Source organism: Salvelinus alpinus, chromosome 5, assembly GCF_045679555.1.
Source record: "Salvelinus alpinus chromosome 5, SLU_Salpinus.1, whole genome shotgun sequence".
NCBI classification, from domain to species: domain Eukaryota; kingdom Metazoa; phylum Chordata; class Actinopteri; order Salmoniformes; family Salmonidae; genus Salvelinus; species Salvelinus alpinus.
The window spans coordinates 78,090,965-78,113,760 of NC_092090.1; the positions used below are offsets into that span (position 1 = coordinate 78,090,965).

The window sequence follows — 22,796 nt, forward strand, 5'->3', positions numbered from 1 at the left end:
AAGGACAGTTTTATTTGTTCTATCAGTTTATTCTCGGTGACATTTAAATCTTTATTTCTTTAGACTCCTTGGGGCTTAAACACTCAATAGCTAGCCTCCTCTTAACAAGATAGGCTTTTGTTAGCTGTGTGTGACTGAAATCGCTCAGGTATCTCAAATGTGAGTTTCAGACCATATCAGAAGTACCAGAACAATACACCATGAGCCACATACTGTTGTTTGTAAAGGACTTGTTTTTAGCATGAAATGAGTACCTGTCTCATTGTAAATAGTAGAATGATGTTTTAATATATGTGATGGCTGGGTCTTATCAACATGTTTATTTCACCCCTGCTGGTAATGCTTTGTTGTAGTGATTGAGAGAATGAGAGGTTTGAGATGGCTTGTCCTGTGTGTAGCCTGTCTCCTCTCCTCTCCATGCCAGAGTGAGGACTCTCAGTTTTGTCAGCTCTCTCTCCAGCTTCCCATCTCATCTCAGCCAGCCTGCCAGCTGCTCTTTCCTCAGTCCTCCACAGCCCTTATCTAGCTCTTCCCAAACGTGTCTCTGTGGTGCTGTTGGCTTGACTGCCTGTCTGTGTGACCTGGATCAGACATGGCCCCGCCTCAGTAGAACAACACAGCCAGTGATTATCAGCCCAGCCGTATGGAACACATCCAAAGGCCTTTGGTGTAAATTAAGTAGAGTCCATGCTGGAAGTTTGAGAGACTGTCTGTCCCAGGGTCTGGAGGGAGGGAGCTGGTCCCCCTGTGATGCCTGTGATTAACTTTGCAAAATGGCGCCGACAGAGACGGCCTTGCTTTGAGTCCTTAGGAAACTATGCAGTATTTAGTTTTTTTATGTATTATTTCTTACATTGTTACCCCAGGAAATCTTAAGTCTTATTACATACAGCCGGGAAGAACTATTGGATATAAGAGCGACGTCAACTTACCAACATTATGACCAGGAATACGACTTTCCCAAAGTGGATTCTCTGTTTGGACCACCACCCAGGACAATGGATCTAATCCCAGAAGCAGACCCAAAACAACGGCGCCGCAGAACGGGCAGACGGAGTGGCCTCCTGGTCAGACGTAGACGTGCACATCGCCCACTGCTCCCGAGTATACTACTCACCAATGTCCAGTCTCTTGACAACAAGGTAGATGAAATTCGAGCAAGGGTTGCCCTCCAGAGAGACATCAGAGATTGTAACATTCTCTATTTCACGGAAACATGGCTCTCTCGGGATATGTTATCGGAATCTGCTCAGCCACCTGGCTTCTCCATGCATCGCGCCGACAGAGATAAACACCTTTCTGGGAAGAGGAAGGGCGGGGGTGTATGCTTCATGATTAATGACTCATGGTGTAATCATAACAACATACAGGAACTCAAGTCCTTCTGCTCACCCGACCTAGAATTCCTTACAATCAAATGTCGGCCATATAACCTCCCAAGAGAATTCTCGTCAGTTATCGTCACAGCTGTGTACATTCCCCCTCAAGCAGACACCACGACGGCCCTCAAGAACTTCACTGGACTCTATGTAAACTGGAAACCATATATCCTGAGGCTGAATTTATTGTAGCTGGGGACTTTAACAAAGCAAATTTGAGAACAAGGCTACCTAAATTCTATCAGCATATTGATTGCAGTACTAGAGGGGGTAATACACACTCGATCACTGCTATTCTAACTTCCGCGATGCATACAAAGCCCTCCCCCGCCCTCCCTTCGGCAAATCCGACCACGACGCCATCTTGCTCCTACCATCTTATAGGCAGAAACTCAAACAGGATGTACCAGTGACTAGAAACATTCAACGCTGGTCTGACCAATCGGAATCCAAGATTTGTTTGATCACGCAGACTGGGATATGTTCCGGTCAGCCTCAGAACAACATCAATCTATACGCTGACTCGGTGAGTGTGTTTATAAGGAAGTGCATTGGAGATGTTGTACCCACTGTGATTATTAAAACCTACCCTAACCAGAAACCGTGGATGGGGTAATACACACTCGATCACTGCTATTCTAACTTCCGCATTCGCGCAAAACTGAAATTGCGAACCACCGCATTTAACCTTGGAAAGAGGTCTGGGAATATGGCTGAATATAAACAGTGTAGTTATTCTCTCCGCAAGGCAATCAAACAAACAGAATGCCGGTACAGGGACAGAGTGGAGTTGCAATTCAATGGCTCAGACACGAGACGTATGTGGCAGGGTCTACAGGAAATCATGGACTGCAAAGAGAAAGCCAGCCACGTCACGGACACCGACGTCACGCTTCCAGTCAAAGTAAACACCTTCTTTGCCCGCTTTGAGGATAACACAGTGCCACCGTCGCGGCCCGCTAACAAGGACTGCGCCCCCTCCCCTCTCCTTCTCCGTGGCCGACGTGAGTAAAACATTTAAACATGTTAACCCTCACAAGGCTGCTGGCCCAGACGGCATACCTAGCCGCGTCCTCAGAGCATGCACAGACCAGCTGGCTGGTGTGTTTACGGACATATTCAATCACTCCCTATCTCAGTCTGCTGTCCCCACATGCTTCAAGATGGCCACCATTGTTCCTGTACGCAAGAAGGCAAAGATAACTGAACTAAATTACTACCGCCCCGTAGCACTCACTTCTGTCATCATGAAGTGCTTTGAGAGACTAGTCAAGGATCATATCACCTACACCTTACCGGCCACCCTAGACCAACTTCAGTTTGCATACCGCCCCAACAGGTCCACAGACGATGCAATCACCATCACACTGCCCTATCCCATCTGGACAAGAGGAATACCTATGGAAGAATGCTGTTCATTGACTTCAGCTGAGCATTCAACACCATAGTACCCTCCAAGCTCATCATCAAGCTGGAGGCCCTGGGTCTAAACCCTACCATGTCAAATTGGGTCCTGGACTTTCTGATGGGCCACCCCCAGGTGGTGAAGGTAGGAAACAACATCTCCACTTTGCTGACCCTCAACACTGAGGCCCCACAAGGATGCGTGCTCAGCCCCCTCCTGTACTCCCTGTTCACCCCCAACTGCATGGCCATGCACGCCTCCAACTCAATCATCAAGTTTGCAGATGACACAACAGTAGTGGGTTTGATTACTAACAACGACGAAACAGCCTACAGTGAGGAGGTGAGGGCACTTGGTGTGTGGTGTCAGGAAAATAACCTCACACTCAACGTCAACAAAAGGAGATGATAAAGGAGATGATCGTGGATTTCAGGAAACAGCAGAGGGAGCACCCCCTATCCACATCGAAGGGTCAGCAGTGGAGAAGGTGGAAAGTTTTAAGTTCCTCGGCGTACACATCACAGACAAACTGAAATGGTCCACCCACACAGCCAGTGTGGTGAAGAAGGCGCAACAGAGCCTCTTCAACCTCAGGAGGCTGAAGAAATTTGGCTTGTCACCCAAAACCCTGACAAACTTTTACAGGTGCACAATCGAGAGCATCCTGTAGGGCTGTATCACAGCCTGGTACGGCAACGGGACCGCCCTCAACTGCAAGGCTCTCCAGAGGGTGCCCTCCATGACACCTACAGCACCCGGTGTCACAGGAAGGCCAAAAAAATCATCATGGACAACAACCACCCGAGCCACTGCCTGTTCACACCGCTACCATCCAGAAGGCGAGGTCAGTACAAGTGCATCAAAGCTGGGACCGAGAGACTGAAAAACAGCTTCTATCTCATGGCCATCAGACTGCTAAACAGCCTACATTGAGACCCAATCACTGGCCACTTTAATAAATGGATCACTAGTCACTTTAAACAATGCAACTTTAAATAATGCCACTTTAATAATGTTTACATATCTTACATTACTCATCGTATGTATATACTGCATTTTATACCATCTATTACACCTTGTCTATGCCGCTCGGCCATCGCTTATCCATATATTTATATGTACATAATCTCAGTCACCTCTTTAGATTTGTGTGTATTAGGTAGTTGTTGGGGAATTGTTAGATTACTTGTTAGATATTACTGCACTGTCGGAACTAGAAGCACAAGCATTTTGCTACACTCACATTAACATCTGCTGACCATGTGTATGTGACCAATACAATTTGATTTGATTTGATTTTGATTTGATAACAGACAGAAGTTTTGAGGAATAATCCTAGATGGATCTCTCTTGGTGTATCTTTAATTCATTAGGACATTGGACCAGTATCTCTCGCAAATGTTTACTACTTTGTATTATTTATTTGTTCATGTTTTTATATAGTGTACTGTACTGTTGAGGAAATCTGGCAAGTAGACTTTTTCACTGTACACGTTACACCCTGTATCCTGTGTACATGACAAATCAACTTTGATTTGATTTGACCTGGGTCAAGTGCAACAGTAGCAACACATCAGCAGAGCCTGGACTGTAACAATAGAACTGTACATGCAGTGTTACAGCAAGCCATCTATTGATAAATAGAACATAAATAGAAGATAAAATAGAATTTTCAGCCTTTCTCTCCTGCCCCGACCATCCATGAGAACTAGTGGTTTATTGGCCAAATTAAGTAAGGTACAGTATCTCCTTTACCAGTAACATTAGCAGCTTCAGATGTTGATTAGCTTAACCTTATCTTCAAAAGTTCAGACAGACTTCATAGCAACAATTGTCGCAATACCTTAAAGGACAAGTTCACTTTTTTTTTGAGCACACCTCTATTTTTTAAATGGCATGTAAATGGCATGTCATAGAAGTGTCGACACTTTTTTTTGCTATTTCACTTGGTTTTGAGAAAGTTACCCCACCAGCAATAGATGTGTGTGCTTTCTCATTTCTCATATCACCACAATGGGAACGAGAAAGAATGTGCATGCTGGCACATGGAAAAATATCGCTAGACTCCAACAAAGTGGAATACGAAGTTGTGGATAAAGTTTGGAATTACACATTTTCATGTGTACAACATCTAAAGACCTGCATCACTATACTGAGAGCTTTGCCGTTTCTAAAAGTACGTATTTGGGTGTTTTTGGAGCCTTTGTTAATGTTCTTCCGTAGCCCCCATACTGCAGAACAAGCAATGAGGAAGTCTATTGCTGGTGGGGTAAGTTTCTCAAAACCAAGTGAAATCGCAAAAAAAGTGTCTGGACACTTCTGTAACATGCCATATACATTTACATCTGAAAAGAGATTTTGTAAAAACAAGTGAACTTGTCCTTTAAGTGTACTTTATTTAATTAAATGCATCGCATTCTGACAGCTTACATGGTCTGTCAAATATAAGCACATAACACACGCATGCACACACACATGTACACTTTCACGCTGTATTTTAACTATATAGCGCCGTTCTTATTCAGTGACTCACAGTGAGTGTTATTATGGTGTAAACAAATGTTTTTTCAGGCTTATCTACCCTCACCTGCATGGTAGACCTCCCCCACCAGTCTGGCCAGTGTTAATATCCACTGACAAGCTGCTCACCAGGACTCATCTCACACTAGCTGTTGCCATTTGTTTCCACTGCTCTTACGAACAAGGTGGTGTCATCAAAGTCAAAGGGCCAAAATAATATGTGCATGAATTTCTCTTCTCCTCAATATTTCCTCTTTCTTCACAATCTCTCTTCCTATGAATTTCTCTTCTCCTCAATATTTCCTCTTTCTTCACAATCTCTCTTCTCCTCCCATATTCTCCCCTCTCCTATCCTATCTATTTTTCTACGGGCTTCATTACTCAAAAATGTTTCTCTCTGCTCTTTTTATTGGAGTCAGATTTTTTTGTTTCACAAAATTGCTAAATTGCCGAATGCCTGTGTGTTAAGGTTAAGCTCAGAGAACAAAGAAAACTGTCATCTGGCATCATATCTTCCTGATATCTCAGAAGCTGGCGTGCTACTGTATATTCAAAGGAAATATGAAACCTCGTAAAGTCCTTAATTTTCACAGCCACCTTTGATATGCCGTAGGGAGGGCAATAATTGACATCTCTAAATCAAAAACCTGAAATCATCCTCTGTTCCTGTGCAGAATAATTTGCGGAGAGAATTATTATTTTTTATTCTTTCAGTGTTTAATTTCACCCTTTTGGAACCCTTTTTTCTAAAAGTGTAGCTTGCCATATCCTGCTGCTCCTCAGTCACTTCTATTAGTTTGACTTTACTCCAGTGGTCACCAACCGGTCGATTGCATTGACCCACTTTTTTTCTTGCACTGGCTCTATGTACACTGTCCTTCATATTCCATTCACCCAGCTCAATATAACATTGACATGTTTAGGCTACTACATGATACTCAAATTTTCCCTGCACCCATCATGAGGTTGCTACAACCTAGCCTATGATTTAAAGTTTTCAGCACAGGTAGAGAGAATTTTGAGTAATCAAGGTGACAGAGTGACACATTCAAAACTGCCTTGCAAACTCTTGCCTGCATCTAGCTGATCTAGGGTGTAAACATTATTCCAACAGTTGCAAATGTGAGTTTCTATTGGACAAAGTAAGGTATGTTTATCCCTGTTTCCTTCCGTTTGCAGAAACGTTTGTCAACAGCATCGGTGGAATGAATACACCTCTGATCACACGCAAACAGTTCACTTCCATAGCAGCCACATAAAAACATCATGATCATTTTGCTCATTGTATATATAATTCCTTCTTGCAACTATATACACACTCTCCTCCTCCCTTCGCTTGTGGACTTCAGTGCACAACACATCAGCTGTCTGTGACCAGGCGAAAATACTTTTCCAAGCCAAACCTACATATCATGACTGCTAACCGCTAAACACAGCCTACATCGTTGTCACGTCCTGGTCCACGAGAACTACTACAACTAGCGTTAGTAAACCCGCTGCAATCATGCAGTACAGTGTACAGTCAGAAAGCAGTTTAGCAGTTACACCAGCGGACCACGGTGGCAATAAATGAATTAAACCAAAAGCTTACCTTGACTTAGAAGAGTTCCAGTGTTGGATCCATAGCCAGCTAGCTAACATAGCATCCCTCTCTGTTTGAGCCAGGTGTTTAAGTAGACTAAACTAGCTAGCTGCATTTGCTAGCTAAGTGACAGTTACATTTTTTTTTACCAAATATAGCTACTTAAATCTCTCTCTCTCTCTCTCTCGCGCTTCTTAATTTTGGGAGAAATGTATTTGTTGAAAACTATTGTCTTTCTCTCTCTTTGAGTAAACTAGTCACCACATTTTATGATCTGCAGTGCTAGCTAGCTGTAGTGTATGTTTTCAGTACTAGATTCATTCTCTGATCCTTTGATTGGGTGGACAACATGTCAGTGCATGTTGCAAAAGTTCTGATAGGTTGGAGGAAGTCCTCCGGAAGTTCTCATAATTACTGTATAAGTCTATGGAAGGGGGTGAGAATCATGAGCCTCCTAAGTTTTGCATTGAATTCAATGTACGCAAAAGAGGACAGAAGCTAGCCATTCTCTGACTACACCATGGTGCTACCCTAGTGTTGCTGAGGCTACTGTAGACCTTCGTTGCAAAACAGTGTGTTTTAATCTGAAAAGGATAACTTTTTTAATGCTTCACTATTTAGATTTTTATGGAATTTTCTGAAGAGGATGATCCTCCCCTTCCTCCTTTGAGGAGCCTCAACTGACTTACACACAGACACACTTTCATACTCTTCACATATGTGACCGACCAGCTCGATCTGGTCTTAAGTAGCAACATTTAAATTGTGTTTTTTACATTGGATTAAAGTACAGACTCTTTGTTTGTATATCATACACTACAGTTAAGGAACAATGGGAAAGTAATTCTGCTTTGAAAGCTGATAAACTTGTAACCCCACTTTTGAGAAAATGGCCCTTGAGTGTTTTGGTACACCTACTTGGACAGCTTTTCTTTATCTACACCCATTCAGCATCGTTCACACCCTCTTAAGCCTTAGCCCCACCCATCTCTTTAAGGATTCACATGTGAAGCCATGTACTAAACAACCAAAGATGTCAAGACTAAAGTCTGGTTTATACTACATCTATTGACAGTTGACGGAGTGACATCATGAACATTCTATTGTCATCTGACATCAAACTTGTCGTTGTGAAAAATTATACACACAAAAACTACAGGCTGCATGACATTAGCAGCCTGGTTGTCCAAAATTGCATAACTGGAGAATTTTAACACCAATAAACCCACCCGTTTAAAAATGAATTCAGTATATGTCAATCTAGCACACCAGGCAACTAAAGGAAACTTTATAAACAGCTTGTTAGATGGCTAGCCAGTTCAAATAATGACCATATCATATAGCTGACAACCTCTTCACTTTAGCTCATTTGTACTCATTATTACAGGAAAATAAACACAAATCAAGATCATTATTTACAAGTTAATGGCAAGCCAATCACAGAAAATAGCTTACGGTTGTGAGTATGATGAAATAATAACAGGGAATTCTACCAGAGCATTTTAGAACTTGGACACTGTCTCGTTGGCCTAACGTTATATCCTAATTTGACTTTGGTGCAGGTCATGTTATTCTTCACATTACCATCTCTGGTAAACACACACTATATCAAATTAAATCAAAGTTTATTTGTCACATGCACAGGATACAGAAGGTGTAAATGGTACAGTGAAATGGTTTCTGCATAGTGGAGTCTTTTGTTTAGACATGTAGCTAGCTAGCCAAACAAGGAACCATAATCCCAACTCATAACATTACTACCCGGCATGAAATTGCAAGTAGCTAACCAACCAGGTTCATTGTTAGCTGGCTCTGAGATACGATTAATAGTTATTCACAGATCATACACGTAATGTTAGCTAGCAAGCCAGCCAGCTAATGTTGGCTAGTTACCTAACAGTATGCTTTAACTTGCAAAGATAACAACTTTCGGACAAAATTAGAAACGTATAATATCTGAACATTTGTGAGTCTGCCAGATCAGAGGCAGTAGAGATGACCAGGGATGTTCTCTTGATACGTGTGTGAATTAGACAATTTCCTGTCCTGCTAATAATTCAAAATGTAACTAGTACTTTTGGGTGTCAGGGAAAATGTAAGGGGTAAAAAATACGTTATTTTCTTTAGGAATGTAGTGGAGTAAAATTAAAAGTTGGCAAAAATATAAATACTAAAGTACAGATACCACAAAAAACTATTTAAGTAGTTCTTTAAAGTATTTTTACGTAAGTACTTTACACCACCGCTAGGCTCATAATTTAACAATTGTATCCATATTTACAGATAGCATAGAAGTTTGTTATTAAGTCACATGAAAGTTCACATGTTCCAGGAGGCATTTCTGCCAAAAAACACATTTTGATAAAAAAATTTTTAAATGCCTCTCCTGTGAAGTAGTGACACGCGACATATGCCTAGTTTCCTGAAACGAATCACATATGCTGCTGCTACTCAGTTTATTATCTATCCTGATTGCCTAGTAACTTTTACCCAGGGCCAGCGCCAGAATGAATCAGTTGGATGGATTTTGTTAATGGGTCTGGGGAAGCTTACAATTTATCCTACCATTTCTACCTATCTGCGTGCCAGTTATGATAATTTTTATATGTGCATTTTCGTGGAAAAGTTTCATAGTAATGTTTTCGTTTCTCAAAATTATTGTCACGTGGTTAATCATAAAAATATGAATAAAAATAATACAAATCTAAAAGTTAAAATTCAACTAATGCAAGAACACCAGCCTTTGCCATATGGACTCATTGATACACCATGATCCATTGGCACCTATAGAAATTAGCGCATGGAACTCAGACACAGCCTATTGGCCAATGCAGCAGTAGACCTATAACTTCCATCATCAACTAAGAAAAATACATAGGCCTAAAGTTGACAAATAAAATAGAAGAGAATAAGCGTATTTTTTTAAATAGCTGTGGATTGTTTCAAATCACAAGTGCATGGGCCTATGCCTATTTGGAAAGCCAGAAATTTGGGCAGCGCGTGTGCCAATAGGCCTAATAGCTGATTATTGAGTTGCGGCTGTCATTGAAAAGCATCTAAAATGTGTGAAGATAATGTGTCTTGAGTATCATTTAAAATGTTGAAACAAGAAGAAGGGGAGGGGCGTGTGGCGAAGATATGGGCATTTCTCTCCAGAATGCTTGCACTCAGCTCTCCAGAATGTACCTCACTGTCTCCCTCCAATTCTTGCACATTCATTGTTTCATTGTGTGAATTGTTTGCCCTTAGATTGTTTATTTTTATCACATACGGAGACAGAGTGGTGCTGTTTCGCTCTCTCAGATGCTTTATCTGAGATTGATGCGTCTCTGTCGGCGTGCGTCTCGGTCAAATAAATTAGAAATATATTTCAATATTTTATTTGGACGGGCAAGGAGGTACGGTAGGGCGGGCCCGCCCTTAACCTAGAACCTGCTTTTACCCCTACCTATATGTACTATACATATTACCTCAATTACCTCAACTACCTCGTACCCCTACACATTGACTCGGTACCGGTACTCCTTGTAAATAACCTTGTCATTGTTATTTTACATTGTTACTATTTCATTTTTACATTTTCTTTTGTTGACTTTTTAACTGCATTTTTGGGAAAGGGCTTGTGAGCATTTCAAGGTAAAGTCAACACCTGTTGTTTTGTACGCATGTGACAAATAACATTTGATTTGAAATTGGCATCTGTTTTGTCAGAGGGACTGTGGAGGAAGCAGTTATGTAAGGATGTTTTCTGTCATAACATTGCTCTGACAGCACAGCACAGCCCATCTCTCTCCACACTGATTGCTACACTGTTATGGAATGTGGCACAAGTTCTTTGGTTGTCATTTTAAATATTTCTACACACTTCTGCTTCATCGAGAAATTGGGTTGTTGTGCGCTCGGACGCAACAAATCACTCATTTACTCGGAGTGAAAAAAAATATGTGAATGGGGAGTGAGTGTAAGCCTTACAAAAACCCAGGTTTCAGCAAATGAAACGCCTGGTCTATTATTCATTGTTTTCCTGTTTTCTTTTTTGGTTTGTACTTTTGACCCCTTTTTCTTCCCAATTTCGTGATATCCAATTGGTAGTTACAGTCTTGTCCCATTGCCGCAACTCCCGTACAGACTAGGGGGAGGCGAACGTCGAGAGCCATACGTCCTCCGAAACACGACCCTGCCAAGCCGCACTACTTCTTGACACACTGCTCGCTTAAACCGGAAGCCAGCCGCACCAATGTGTCGGAGGAAACACCGTGCAACTGGCGGCCAAAGTCAGCGTGCATGTGCCTGGCCCACCACAGGAGTCGCTAGAGCATGATGGGACAAGGACATCCCGGCCATCCCTAACTCTCCCCTAACCCGGACGACGCTGGGCCAATTGTGTGCCGCATCATGGGTCCCCCGGTCGCGGCCAGCTGCGACACAGCTTGGGATCGAACCCGGGTGTGTACTGAAAGCACTGGGATGCAGTGCTTTAGCCACTCGGGAGGCGTTTTCCTGTTTTCTGAGTCACATTCATAATTGAGAGCATTATATATTTGCTCAGATGTCTTTTCTCGAAGTACAATGCATGTTGTTCTTTGTTCATCACAACAATAAAAAAGGGAACATTTATGTTGGAAAGGGTGCCATGTGCCATATGTACTGTAGACAAACTGGCATCGTTGTCCAAGAAGCATAAAGAGAGCTTTAGAAAGAGTGCATATTTATCTCTTTCAATCTCTCTTTCTTCTGGCAAGCCTCAAATGAAGGAGATGTTGTTTAGTACCAGTGCGCTTCGGAGACAGTGTGTGAAATGTATTGGCCCTGAGCCCTGCCATTTGACACACAAGACATGGCTAACAGATCTTGTGCCATTTCCAATCTCCTCCTGCTCCTGTGTAAAGCTGACCTTTGCTGCCTCCTGGCTATATTTAAACTCTGAGCACCGGAGACTGTCACTGGGAAATTATTGTCTGCCCTGCCGTATATTCTCCTTGCATACAATTATATATATTCATATTGTACTGCTGCAAACAAGGGCAGTGGTAAACACCCAAGCCTTCATGTCCAGAGCAGGCACCTGGTCTCAGAGCATTTTCTATTATTCTGTACGTAAATCTGAGAAGCTCCATTTAGTATGATATGTTACATTTCGTATGGTATGTATTCATTTGTGGAAGTCCATCACCCATTTTGTATGATATGGTACGAATTACAATTTGTATTATATGTTATGAATTTGCAAAACGTACAAGGTACAAATTTACAAAACGTATGATATGTTACGAATTCTAGCTAGGTGGCTTACTAACGTTAGCTAGGCTAGGGGTTAGAGTTAAGTTTATGTTTAAAAGTTAGGAGTTAGGTTAAAGGGTTAATGTTAGGGTTAGCTAAAAGGGTTAAAGTTAGGGTTAGCTAACATGCTAAGTAGTTGCATAGTAGCTAAAAAGTAGTAAGTAGTTGAAAAGTTGCTAATTAGCTAAAATGCTAAAGTTGTCCGTGATGAGATTCAATTTGGGTTGCTAGACGTTCATGTTATACACCCATCCATCCACCCCGACCAACCATCCTACTTTTGTTTTTGCCTTAAGTAACCATCCATCTCACATAACCATATCAAACATAACATATGCTAATTTTATGCTTATTATGTTATGTCTAGTCTATGAGACCAGGCTGGAGCAGGGTGACAGTTATGTGGAGCTTCCCTCTGAGCTACAGACTCCGATATATTACTGTACAGAGCAACTGTGTAACTGTATGGGCAGTACACAGCATGTCAATACAGAGTTGTGAGAATTAGCTAACAGTGCATATCATACCAAGGACCAGAGAGTTGACCTTTTGTAGAAGCAGTCTATAAAATGTCATGGTTTACAGACATTGATTTAGTCACTAGACGCCACTATTTTTAGTCATAGGAATGTGTGTTGATAGAGCTTATAGAAACACCATTACTTTCTCATACAATATTGATCCTCTCCCATCTCTCTCTCTGTCTGTGCTGCAGGTCAGAGGTGGGTTTCCAGAGGGTCCTACAGGTGGATCTGGAGGTGGACAGTTTCCTGGGTCCACTGGGCAGCCGCTGGATCACGTGGCAGGTTGAGTACCCGGGCAGCCATGCCACCACGCAGGAGGCAGAGACAGAGATCCGGCTTGCCCAGAAAGACCTGGGGGGCATTGTGCCCCTGGCCATGGTGAGTGGTGTCACTCAGTCAGTCAGTCAAAGTCACTACAACACATAGAGCAGATGGGCTGTGCCAGAGTTCTGAAATTCATTCAAAGTTATGTGGGTTACACAGTGTGCATCCTGCTGTTCAGAACAGTGACAACACTTCCCTTAACAGCATCTTATATTTACTTTTATACCGTAATGTGATTAAAATATATTGAACAAAAATATTATCGCAACATGCAACAATTTCAACGATTTTTCTGAGTTATAGTTCAGATAAGGAAATCAGTCGATTGAAATATATTCATTAGACCCTAATCTATGGATTTCACATGACTGGGCAGGGGTGCAGCCATGGGTGGGCCTTGGAGGGCATAGGCTCACCTACTCGAGAGCTAGGCCCAGCCAATCAGAATGGGTTTTTCCCCACAAAAGGGCTTTATTACAGAGAGAAATACTCCTCAGCAGAAATACCCCCACCCCCCAGACAATCCTGCAGGTGAAGAAGCCGGATGTGCAGTTTCTGGGCTGGCATGGTTAAGCGTGTTCTGTGGTTGTGAGGCCGGTTGGACATACTGCCAAATTCCCTAAAACTACCTTGAACATTCCATTCTCTGGCAACAGCTCTGGTGGAAATTACTGCAGTCAACATGCCAATTGCACACTCCCAAAACACTTGAGACATCTGTGGTATTGTGTTGTGACATTGTGTTGCCTTTTATAGTCCCCAGCACAAGGTGCACCTGTGTAATGATCATGACGTTTAATCAGCTAAATGATATGCCACACCTGTCAGGTGGATGGATCATCTTGGCAAAGGAGAAAGGCTCACCAACAGGGATGTAAAAAAAAATGATGCACAACATTTTTCAGAAATAAGGTGTTTGTGTCTATGTAACATTTCTGGGATCTTTATTTTCAGCTCATGAAACATAGGACCAATACTTTACATGTTGCGTCTATATTTTTTTCAGTTTAGTTAAATACAAATGTAAGAAGAACAAAGACACATCATTTTTAAAGATAAACAAAATATAGAATGCCATAGGATTACAATCATACTGTACACTATGATTTTGGCGTAATACATTTACTGCATAGTTATCGTACATTACAAAATCAATATTAGATCTGATATAACTACACTGATATTGCAGACCTGTAGCTCCAGTGTTTTGCCTGTGGAGTGTGTGTTTTGGCATGGAGGAGTGGGTACATGTGGCCCTCAGCAGGCCCTGTGTCTGGGGCCCAGAGGCTCTCTGTGGCCTGAGGCTAGGCCTGGAGGTGTGTGTCTCTCTTAGGTTGCTATACAGATGAGCCTCTCTGCTGGGCGGATTCATCAAAGCTACTCTATTTAACTTCACAGAACATCTCTCACCCCATTTGCCTTGGTTTTCTAAACAGAGTTAGATCCAGAAAAGCAACTTAAAGATACCAGAGAGATCAATTACACCCACTTACAAGCATGACATGTTGCTTACCAGTGTTGAGTTATGTGATTGTGATGCATCTGTAAGGGCTTAAGGATCCGCCCCTTTTTTTATTTATTTTTTTGCCTAAAATGACATACCCAAATCTAACTGCCTGTAGCTCAGGCCCTGAAGCAAGGATATGCATATTCTTGGTACCATTTGAAAGGAAACACTTTGAAGTTTGTGAAAAGGTGAAAGGAATGTAGGAGAATATAACACAATAGATCTGGTAAAAGATAATATAAAGAAAAAACCAACCGTTCTTTTGTATTTTTTTGTACCATCATCTTTGAAATGCAAGAGAAAGGCCATAATGTATTATTCCAGCAAAGGTGCAATTCAGAGTTTGGCCACTATTGGCAGCAGTGTATGTGCAGCGTTTTAGACTAATCCAATGGACCGTTGTATTTCTGTTTAAAATGTTGTATCAAGACTGCCCAAATGTGCCTAATTTGTTTATTAATAACTTTTCATATTCAAAATTGTGCACTCTCCTCAAACAATAGCATAGTATTCTTTCACTATAATAGCTATTGTAAATTGGACAGTGCAGTTACATTAACAAGAATTTAAGCTTTCTGCCAATATCAGATATGTCTATGTCCTGGGAAATGTTCTAGTTACTTACAACCTCATGCTAATCGCATTAGCCTATGTTAGCTTAACCGTCCCGTGGATATTAGCCGTTTCTATAGCTACATTATAGGTGGCCGTGGGTGTAAGGCAGCCCCCGAAGTGACTCTCCCACTACATGGGTGGCTGTGCCTGTATTCCTGTGTTGCTGTGCTGAGAGGAATGCAGATACTGTAGATCTTGTTCCCCAAAAGTATTTAGTATTTTTTTAATGCATTAGGATCCCATAAACTGTTGCTGAAGCAGCAGTTTCTCTTCCTGGTGTCAACAGACTCATGTCCCGGATAATTGATGCTATGTGTGCAGAGGTACAGTATATTATCCATATTTCCCTTTTCATATTCCTTTTCTTCTGATGTGTCAACAAAAGGATAATGGCACCCACACTTTGCATTGACACAAATTGTATAGAGAATGTATCTTTCTCACATCAGTATTTCATACCGTCTCTGTGAGAAAGCTTTATGTGGGTACCAGAATGAGCATGATACCCACTTACAGCTCAGTCTTTTTTCTTTGCAGATAAATTAGCTCATATTTTAGTATAGAGTACTTGCAAAATTATTAATAAGGGAATACGATTTGAGATGTTTTTGTAGCTGTCAGAAGTGCAGACTGACTTGGGATCTTTGTGAAGTACTGTACACTCCAAGCCTGGGGCGTTGCCAGAATTTTGGAGCCCTGTGAAAAAAACAACTACCGGGCCCCTAAAATAACGTACTGAACAATGTGTTATTAAATGTACTAACTATAAGCTTCTGCTGCTCTATACTACAATTGTGCAGATTCTAGTTTCCACCTTCATCCTTTGCCTATATTAATAGTATTGCAAAACATTTTGGTTCCTAATGTTAACAAAAGCTGTCTGTGTCATGAGATTTTTATGATGCTTTATTATAAATAACTACACAATTGGTGACTTATTTTTTAATATATGGTATTGTAGTTTTAATGAAGAAATTACTAATGATCCATGTTTCAGATTAAAGAATGTATTACCAATTATTATAAACAAGGCTAACCCTCTTCTGCCATATGCATAATTCCTAAATAAATGCCTAAATAGCATACCCCAAATAAAAATAAATCCTGAACTATGTGGTGCAGGCATAAATGTGGTACCTACAGAGAACAAGCATCTGTGAAATTAACACTGTAGTGTTAAGACATTATGTGGGCATTCCTGAGTAAGTTCAACAGGAGATAAACCATAGCAGAAAATACTCTGAAACAGTATTTTGCCTATGACCGGGCAGGCTTGTGTAGAACAGGTTAAGGCATTTGTCCTTGTGTTTGTTCCCTGTAAACAAAACTCAGAGGTTACACTGCACAAATAGCCCAGCGTCAAGCCTTTTTGTGAGCAAACTAATTTATATTGTCTTTAAAGTTAAATTTTCTAGCTAACTGGTTTTCAATTGAAAGGATTGCATGGCTGTTCAACCTGTCTTGGCACATTGTAGGTCTTAGATAGTTCTTTATACGTTTCAGCTTACTGAAGGCACGTTCACCTACAGCAAATGTTACAGACATTCGCAATTCAATGCATACCTCTCCAAAAATGCTCTGTAGCTGCATCTTGTGGATGGCATTTAGGAGCTCTACAGGAGAAAGACCATCTGAAAAAGTGGCACCATATATTGTCTTTAGATGTCGCACTTCATTTTCAAATCCATCTGTGAGATCTTTGGAGTAATTCTTTCTCAATTTGTGGCAAGATACACACATTTGGTTTTTCAGTAATTTTCCTAAATGTAAGTATTGATGAAAAATCCTTGCATATAGCTGCAATCGCATGTCCAAATGACTGATTATACTATCCAGAGCCACATCAAACACTGTGTTGCAAAATCCAGTGTCTGACTTCTGTTCATTTGCTATGTCATCTTCAGTCTCATCAGGGAAACGTTTTATTTTTTTCTGGCGGCTCCTCTGTTCACTGTGAAGCTGAGTAGTTACACCCATTTCCTTTGCCAACATGGAGGCTTCTGCCAGAAGAGCGTCCCACTGATTACACAGAGCCTGTAGTGCCTTAATGTGAGCTGCTTCAGTGTCCAGAGAAATATTTCCTGACTGAAGAATTAGGCTTCTATTCTCAATATGCTGCAAAACTTTTACCCAGAAAGTGAGCAGGAAGATTGCCTTGAAAGACATGAAGTAGCTTTTCAGACCTTTTGCCTCAGATTTGGCTTTGTTTGTCAGGCTGCAGGTAGCAAGAAGCATGTCTAGAGGCTTGATGATAGACGGTAAATGAGTTGACACTGGTCGGACCGCAGCAATACGCGCACTCCATCGCGTGTCTGAAAGGCGGTTAAGACAGCAGCCAGTCTTTTCCTTGAGAATGGCCCATCGCTCTGGGTTGGAACTGAACAGATTGTAAAGACGATTCACACAGCCAAAAAAGGTTGATACTTCTGGGCACGACTGAGCTACATGTACACCCACAAGATTAAGAGTATGGGAGGCACAAGGTGAGTATGTGGCCAGTGGATTATTTTGCAGTATGTGTGCTTGAACTCCCTTCACTTTCCCTGACATATTTGCACCATTATCATAGCCTTGACCACTGCAATCTGAAATGTCAATACCATGCCCTTCCAATGCACTCAAAATCATTTCATAAATGTCACTGCCTGTCTTTCTAGCAAAGTCTTTAAATTCAAGAAAACATTCAATTATTTCCCATTCACCTGTTCCCTGAACTTTATCTTTGTGTAAATATCTTGCCAATAATACATTTTGCTCAGTATGGGAAATGTCTGGATTTGCATCATATACAGTGGGGCAAAAAAGTATTTAGTCAGCCACCAATTGTGCAAGTTCTCCCACTTAAAATGATGAGAGAGGCCTGTAATTTTCATCATAGGTACACTTCAACAATGACAGACAAAATGAGAAAAAAAAATCCAGAAAATCACATTGTAGGATTTCTAATGGATTTATTTGCAAATTATGGTGGAAAACAAGTATTTGGTCAATAACAAAAGTTTATCTCAATACTTTGTTATATACCCTTTGTTGGCAATGACAGAGGTCATGTACCTATGATGAAAATTACAGGCCTCTCTCATCTTTTTAAGTGGGAGAACTTGCACAATTGGTGGCTGACTAAATACTTTTTTGCCCCACTGTATAACCGAGTAATAGATTGCATCTTCTCTTTCATAAAGTATTGCTTTCAAAACCCTTTGACCACATATTCCTATGAAGTCGTTTTGTGTCTCAGAGCTGAGGTAATGAGTCAGTCGTGCTCCTTTCTTTTTGTCATGTAATAGCAGGTCATAATTTGACAACAGCTCAAGTAAGCCTAGGTAATGTCCAGTATGCACATCATCAAGATCATCAGATTCCTAGATTCCTAAGTACAGTGTCACATCCAAAATCCTTTCTAGAAGTGCTCTGTTTTTATACATTTCTGACTGGATTTGTTTCTGCAGCTGACTGTCTATACCTGTAGTTGTAGTTACGGTATGCTGCAGATTTTTCCATTTCCAGTAACAGTTCTTGTGAGACACACCATCCTCATGCTCTGGTAGTTTGTCATACATTCTCCGCCATTTCACGGATGATATCTTATAGCCATCCTTACTATTCAGAGAACTGGGTGATGGTTTACTTTGCTCATGAGAAAAAAGAACACATGGAATGCAATATGCCTTTACACTCTTACTATAAATAAGCCAGTCTCTGCACCTTTTCTCTTCCGTTTGCTGACTTACTGTACTGTAAATGAGTCTGGGGGCATGATTTTATACAGTTCTGTCTCCTCACCACACCTGTTGGCTAGTCTGCAAACAATAGCTTCTCTTTCATGGTCTTGTACTTTCTCTGGCCACAGTGCTGGATCATCTAAAACCTCATCTTCCTCACTTTGAATCTGTCCATACTCTTCCTTTCCCTTATTACTTGCTTGTTCAATCTCTTCTGTCAGTCCTTCACTGGCACTGCTGCTACTCTTTAACTCATCTTTCTCCTCCCTGCTATCCTCTGCATCAGAGTCTGTCTGACAACTTTCGGCTGAGATTCTGCCTGCCTGGGGCTCGCTAGGCACTAGAAAGTGAGTAAACAAAGGGAAATGTAGGTTTAATGTTCGCCCCTACAAAGGTTACCATACTAAAAATCTACCACTGAAAGAAAAAAGGTTTTAATAGTGTACATATCAACTATAATACGTATTTAAGTGTGTCTAAGTCATCATGTGCCTAACTTTACAATTTAAAAATGGTCTAGTTATGCTGCTGCTGCTACAAAACAACTGCCTCACCGCTGTTTCAACTTCATGTAGTAGACAGACGTTGGGATCTTTGTCTACAGCAGTAGTAGTTGCATCTACAGTATGGATAGGTAACGTGAACTAACTCACTTTTGTACATCGCGCTGGTCTGTACAATTGACCTTATTTTAGCACCCAAAAAACGTAATACTTCCAGATCAACTGTAATATCAATACCATTGTAAAGCACAATTTCTCCCCTTTCCAACAAAATCAATAACGAGGCCTTCATGATGCCCATCTCTGCATGATTCAAGAAGGCAATGAGCTCCGTCGAGTCTTTTTAAAAATGGCGGATGGGGAAGCGAAACCTACGCAATAGTGAGAAGGAAAGATGCCGTGTGGGGAAACGGCTTTTTTCACTCGATCTGTCCAACTTATCACCTTATAGCCTCTAAAATGTAAATAAAACACTATAAAGAGTTTATATAATGTGTCACTACATACCTATTTGAAGGTTTGTGTCGAATTTGAATCGGGTATTTAGGGCGGTGCTAAAGTGATCTTCAGAAGTAAACAGCAGCTTTTGAGAGTCATGATAGCTTGCAGTGATGACGCAAAAAATGACTAGGCATCCCCCTTACCCTGTCCCTTTCTTGGTTTTAAACGGTGAGAGAAATGCTACACCTGGTGGAGAGAGGCTGTAAGACATAATTAGTTGCTTTATGCAATGTAACATACAGCGTCGGAAGGGTCAGTTTTTTCAACTTTTCTCCAATACTATAGAGCCATTACCATGTCAATCAACGCTTGAATAGAAACGTAGTTCACACCAGATTTTGTTGTCAACACAGTCGCTACAGTCCCATTAGTTTTCTTTGCAGCCTCGTTTGAATGTCGCTGTTGCGCACATTTGTACGGAATGGGGTTAGCGTACGTTAGGCTACATGTTAGGTTTTAATTTTAGTCTGGCTAGCTAGCAAATATTGGTGAATACAGTTATAATAATATCTAAATAAAAGCTAATTAGCTAGCCATAGCTGGTAGTGTTAGCTCATCATCATCATGTTAATAATTACTGCTCTGACCGAGCCGAGTGAGTCCACTGTAGGCAGTTACCTGTAGCTAGCAAGCTATCAAGCTAGCTATATTGGCTAGCTAGGCTACTCAGTTCGCAGGCCGTCTGCATTGGCTTACCACTCAAATCCTTAAAAAAAAAAAATCTGGGAAAAAACGTGCTGAATAAAAAAAATCTGAATTTGCTGTATCTGTCTTTGTTTCCTTTCTTTCCTTTTCTGAAAACCCGATTTCGTTTTTAAGGGGGGCATAGTGGTTATCTCTCATGAATGCTTAGGCTACATGCCGGAGCAACTGTCAGATCTCCTCGTGTAGAATAATGTACCAAACCATGTGCATTATGGGGTGGGGGTGGGGGGGTACAAACTGGATGGTTGGATAGAGATGCCTGATCTGATTATGGTTATACATTTTAATTTTCATCACAGATTTTTTGGTCTAACATTTTTTAAATTATAAACAAATAATTCTCTAAACATTTAAGGGCCCCTACCAGGCTAGGGCCCCATGAATCATTCATGTTTCCCCCCCCCCCTTAACGACGCCCTTGCTCCAAGCCCTGATATATTACCCATCATTCTAATAGTATCTAGTATTATGATGAAATCATTATGCATTTTGAGTGCAATAAGGATTTATGGTTCAATGCCGATTATAAAGGTTTTTATAAAGCGACAAAGATCTATCATAATTAATCTGCTATTAGAATCACTTGCTAAACTTGGCAGAATCAATTATGGACATAATCATCATTGCGAGAGGCTCATATGAGAAGATGAAGGGTGTATTCAAATACATTAGAGCAGGTTACATACGTGTACAGTGTATGGATATGCTATGCAACCTCTAATGCTTAGTCATCCTTTCCTGATTCTGTATTCTATTCAGGAAGCTTTCCATTAAGCCAGTTATGACCTTGGAAATAGATGCCTGTTCTAGTGATTCTATTTTTATGGTTATGACTACTTTTTTTATTTTTTTTTATTTTACCGTTATTTTACCAGGTAAGTTGACTGAGAACACGTTCTCATTTGCAGCAACGACCTGGGGAATAGTTACAGGGGAGAGGAGGGGGATGAATGAGCCAATTGTAAACATGCTATGGAGTGACTCAACATTTCCAATGCATGCCTATCTCAGGACTGCACCTGGTCAATGCTCGGTGGACATTTCCATTGCTGATATTGACATTGTGAGCTGTTGTTGTCCAGCCTTACTCCAGTCCTATATCAATTAATTCACTCTTCATTCATTCAATCTTTTTTTCAATCATTCAATCTGTCTGTTTTTCTATCCCTTTCTTCCCTCCATTTGTTGTAGTTTCCTATCTTACCTACCTTTGTAGTTTCCTGGCTAGTAAAGTGCAGACTCGTGTCAGACCATTCTCATGTTCAGTATACAACCAGGTTTTCCCTCACTGCCTCTCTTTTGTAAATTGTCTCACACAAAACCCACACAAAATAGACTCATATTATGTACACAACTCACACACACAACCTCATAGTTTTTACCAGCATGTCACATGTGCAACCAGAGTAAAAAAAACTGTAGACCACCTTTACTCCACAAACACAGATGCATACAAAGCTCTCCCCGGCCCTCCATTTGGCAAATCTGACCATAATTCTATCCTCCTGATTCCTGCTTACAAGCAAAAACTAAAGTAGGAAGTACCAGTGACTCGCTCAATACGGAAGTGGTCAGATAACGCGGATGCTACGCTACAGGACTGTTTTGCTAGCACAGACTGGAATATATTCCGGGATTTATTCAATGGCATTGAGGAGTATACCACCTCAGTCATTGGCTTCATCAATAAGTGCATCGATGGCGTCGTCCCCACAGTGACCGTATGTATGTACATATCCCAACCAGAAGCCATGGATTACAGGCAACATCCGCATCGAGCTAAAGGCTAAAGCTGCCGCTTTCAAGGAGCGGGACACCAATCCGGACGCTTATAAGAAATCCCGCTATGCCCTCAGACGAACCATCAAACAAGCAAAGCGTTAATACAGGATTAAGATTGAATCCTACTACACCGGCTCTGAAGCTCGTCAGATGTGGCAGGGCTTGAAAACTATTACGGACTACAAAGGGAAACCCAGACGCGAACTTCCCAGTGACGCGAGCCTACCAGACGAGCACCAGCAACACTGAGGCAAGCAACACTGAAGCATGCAAGAGAGCACCAGCTGTTCTGGATGACTGTGTGATAACGCTCTCGGTAGCCAATGTAAGCAAGACCTTTAAACAGGTCAACATTCCCAAAGCTGCGGGGCCAGACGGATTACCAGGAAGTGTACTCAAAGCATGCACAGACCAACTGGCAAGTGTCTTCACAGACATTTTCAACCT

At 41.3% G+C, this 22,796-nt stretch overlaps 1 protein-coding gene across 1 annotated transcript in view; it reads left to right on the forward strand.

The window, feature by feature from the left end:
- The window catches only part of LOC139576872 (transmembrane protein 132C-like), a 200,192-nt gene that overhangs the window by 130,913 nt on the left and 46,483 nt on the right, over positions 1–22,796 (forward strand). Inside the window, exon 4 of the mRNA XM_071403425.1 lies at positions 12,882–13,068. Within this exon, the coding sequence (XP_071259526.1) occupies positions 12,882–13,068 (187 nt within the window). The remainder of the gene's footprint in view (positions 1–12,881; positions 13,069–22,796) is intronic.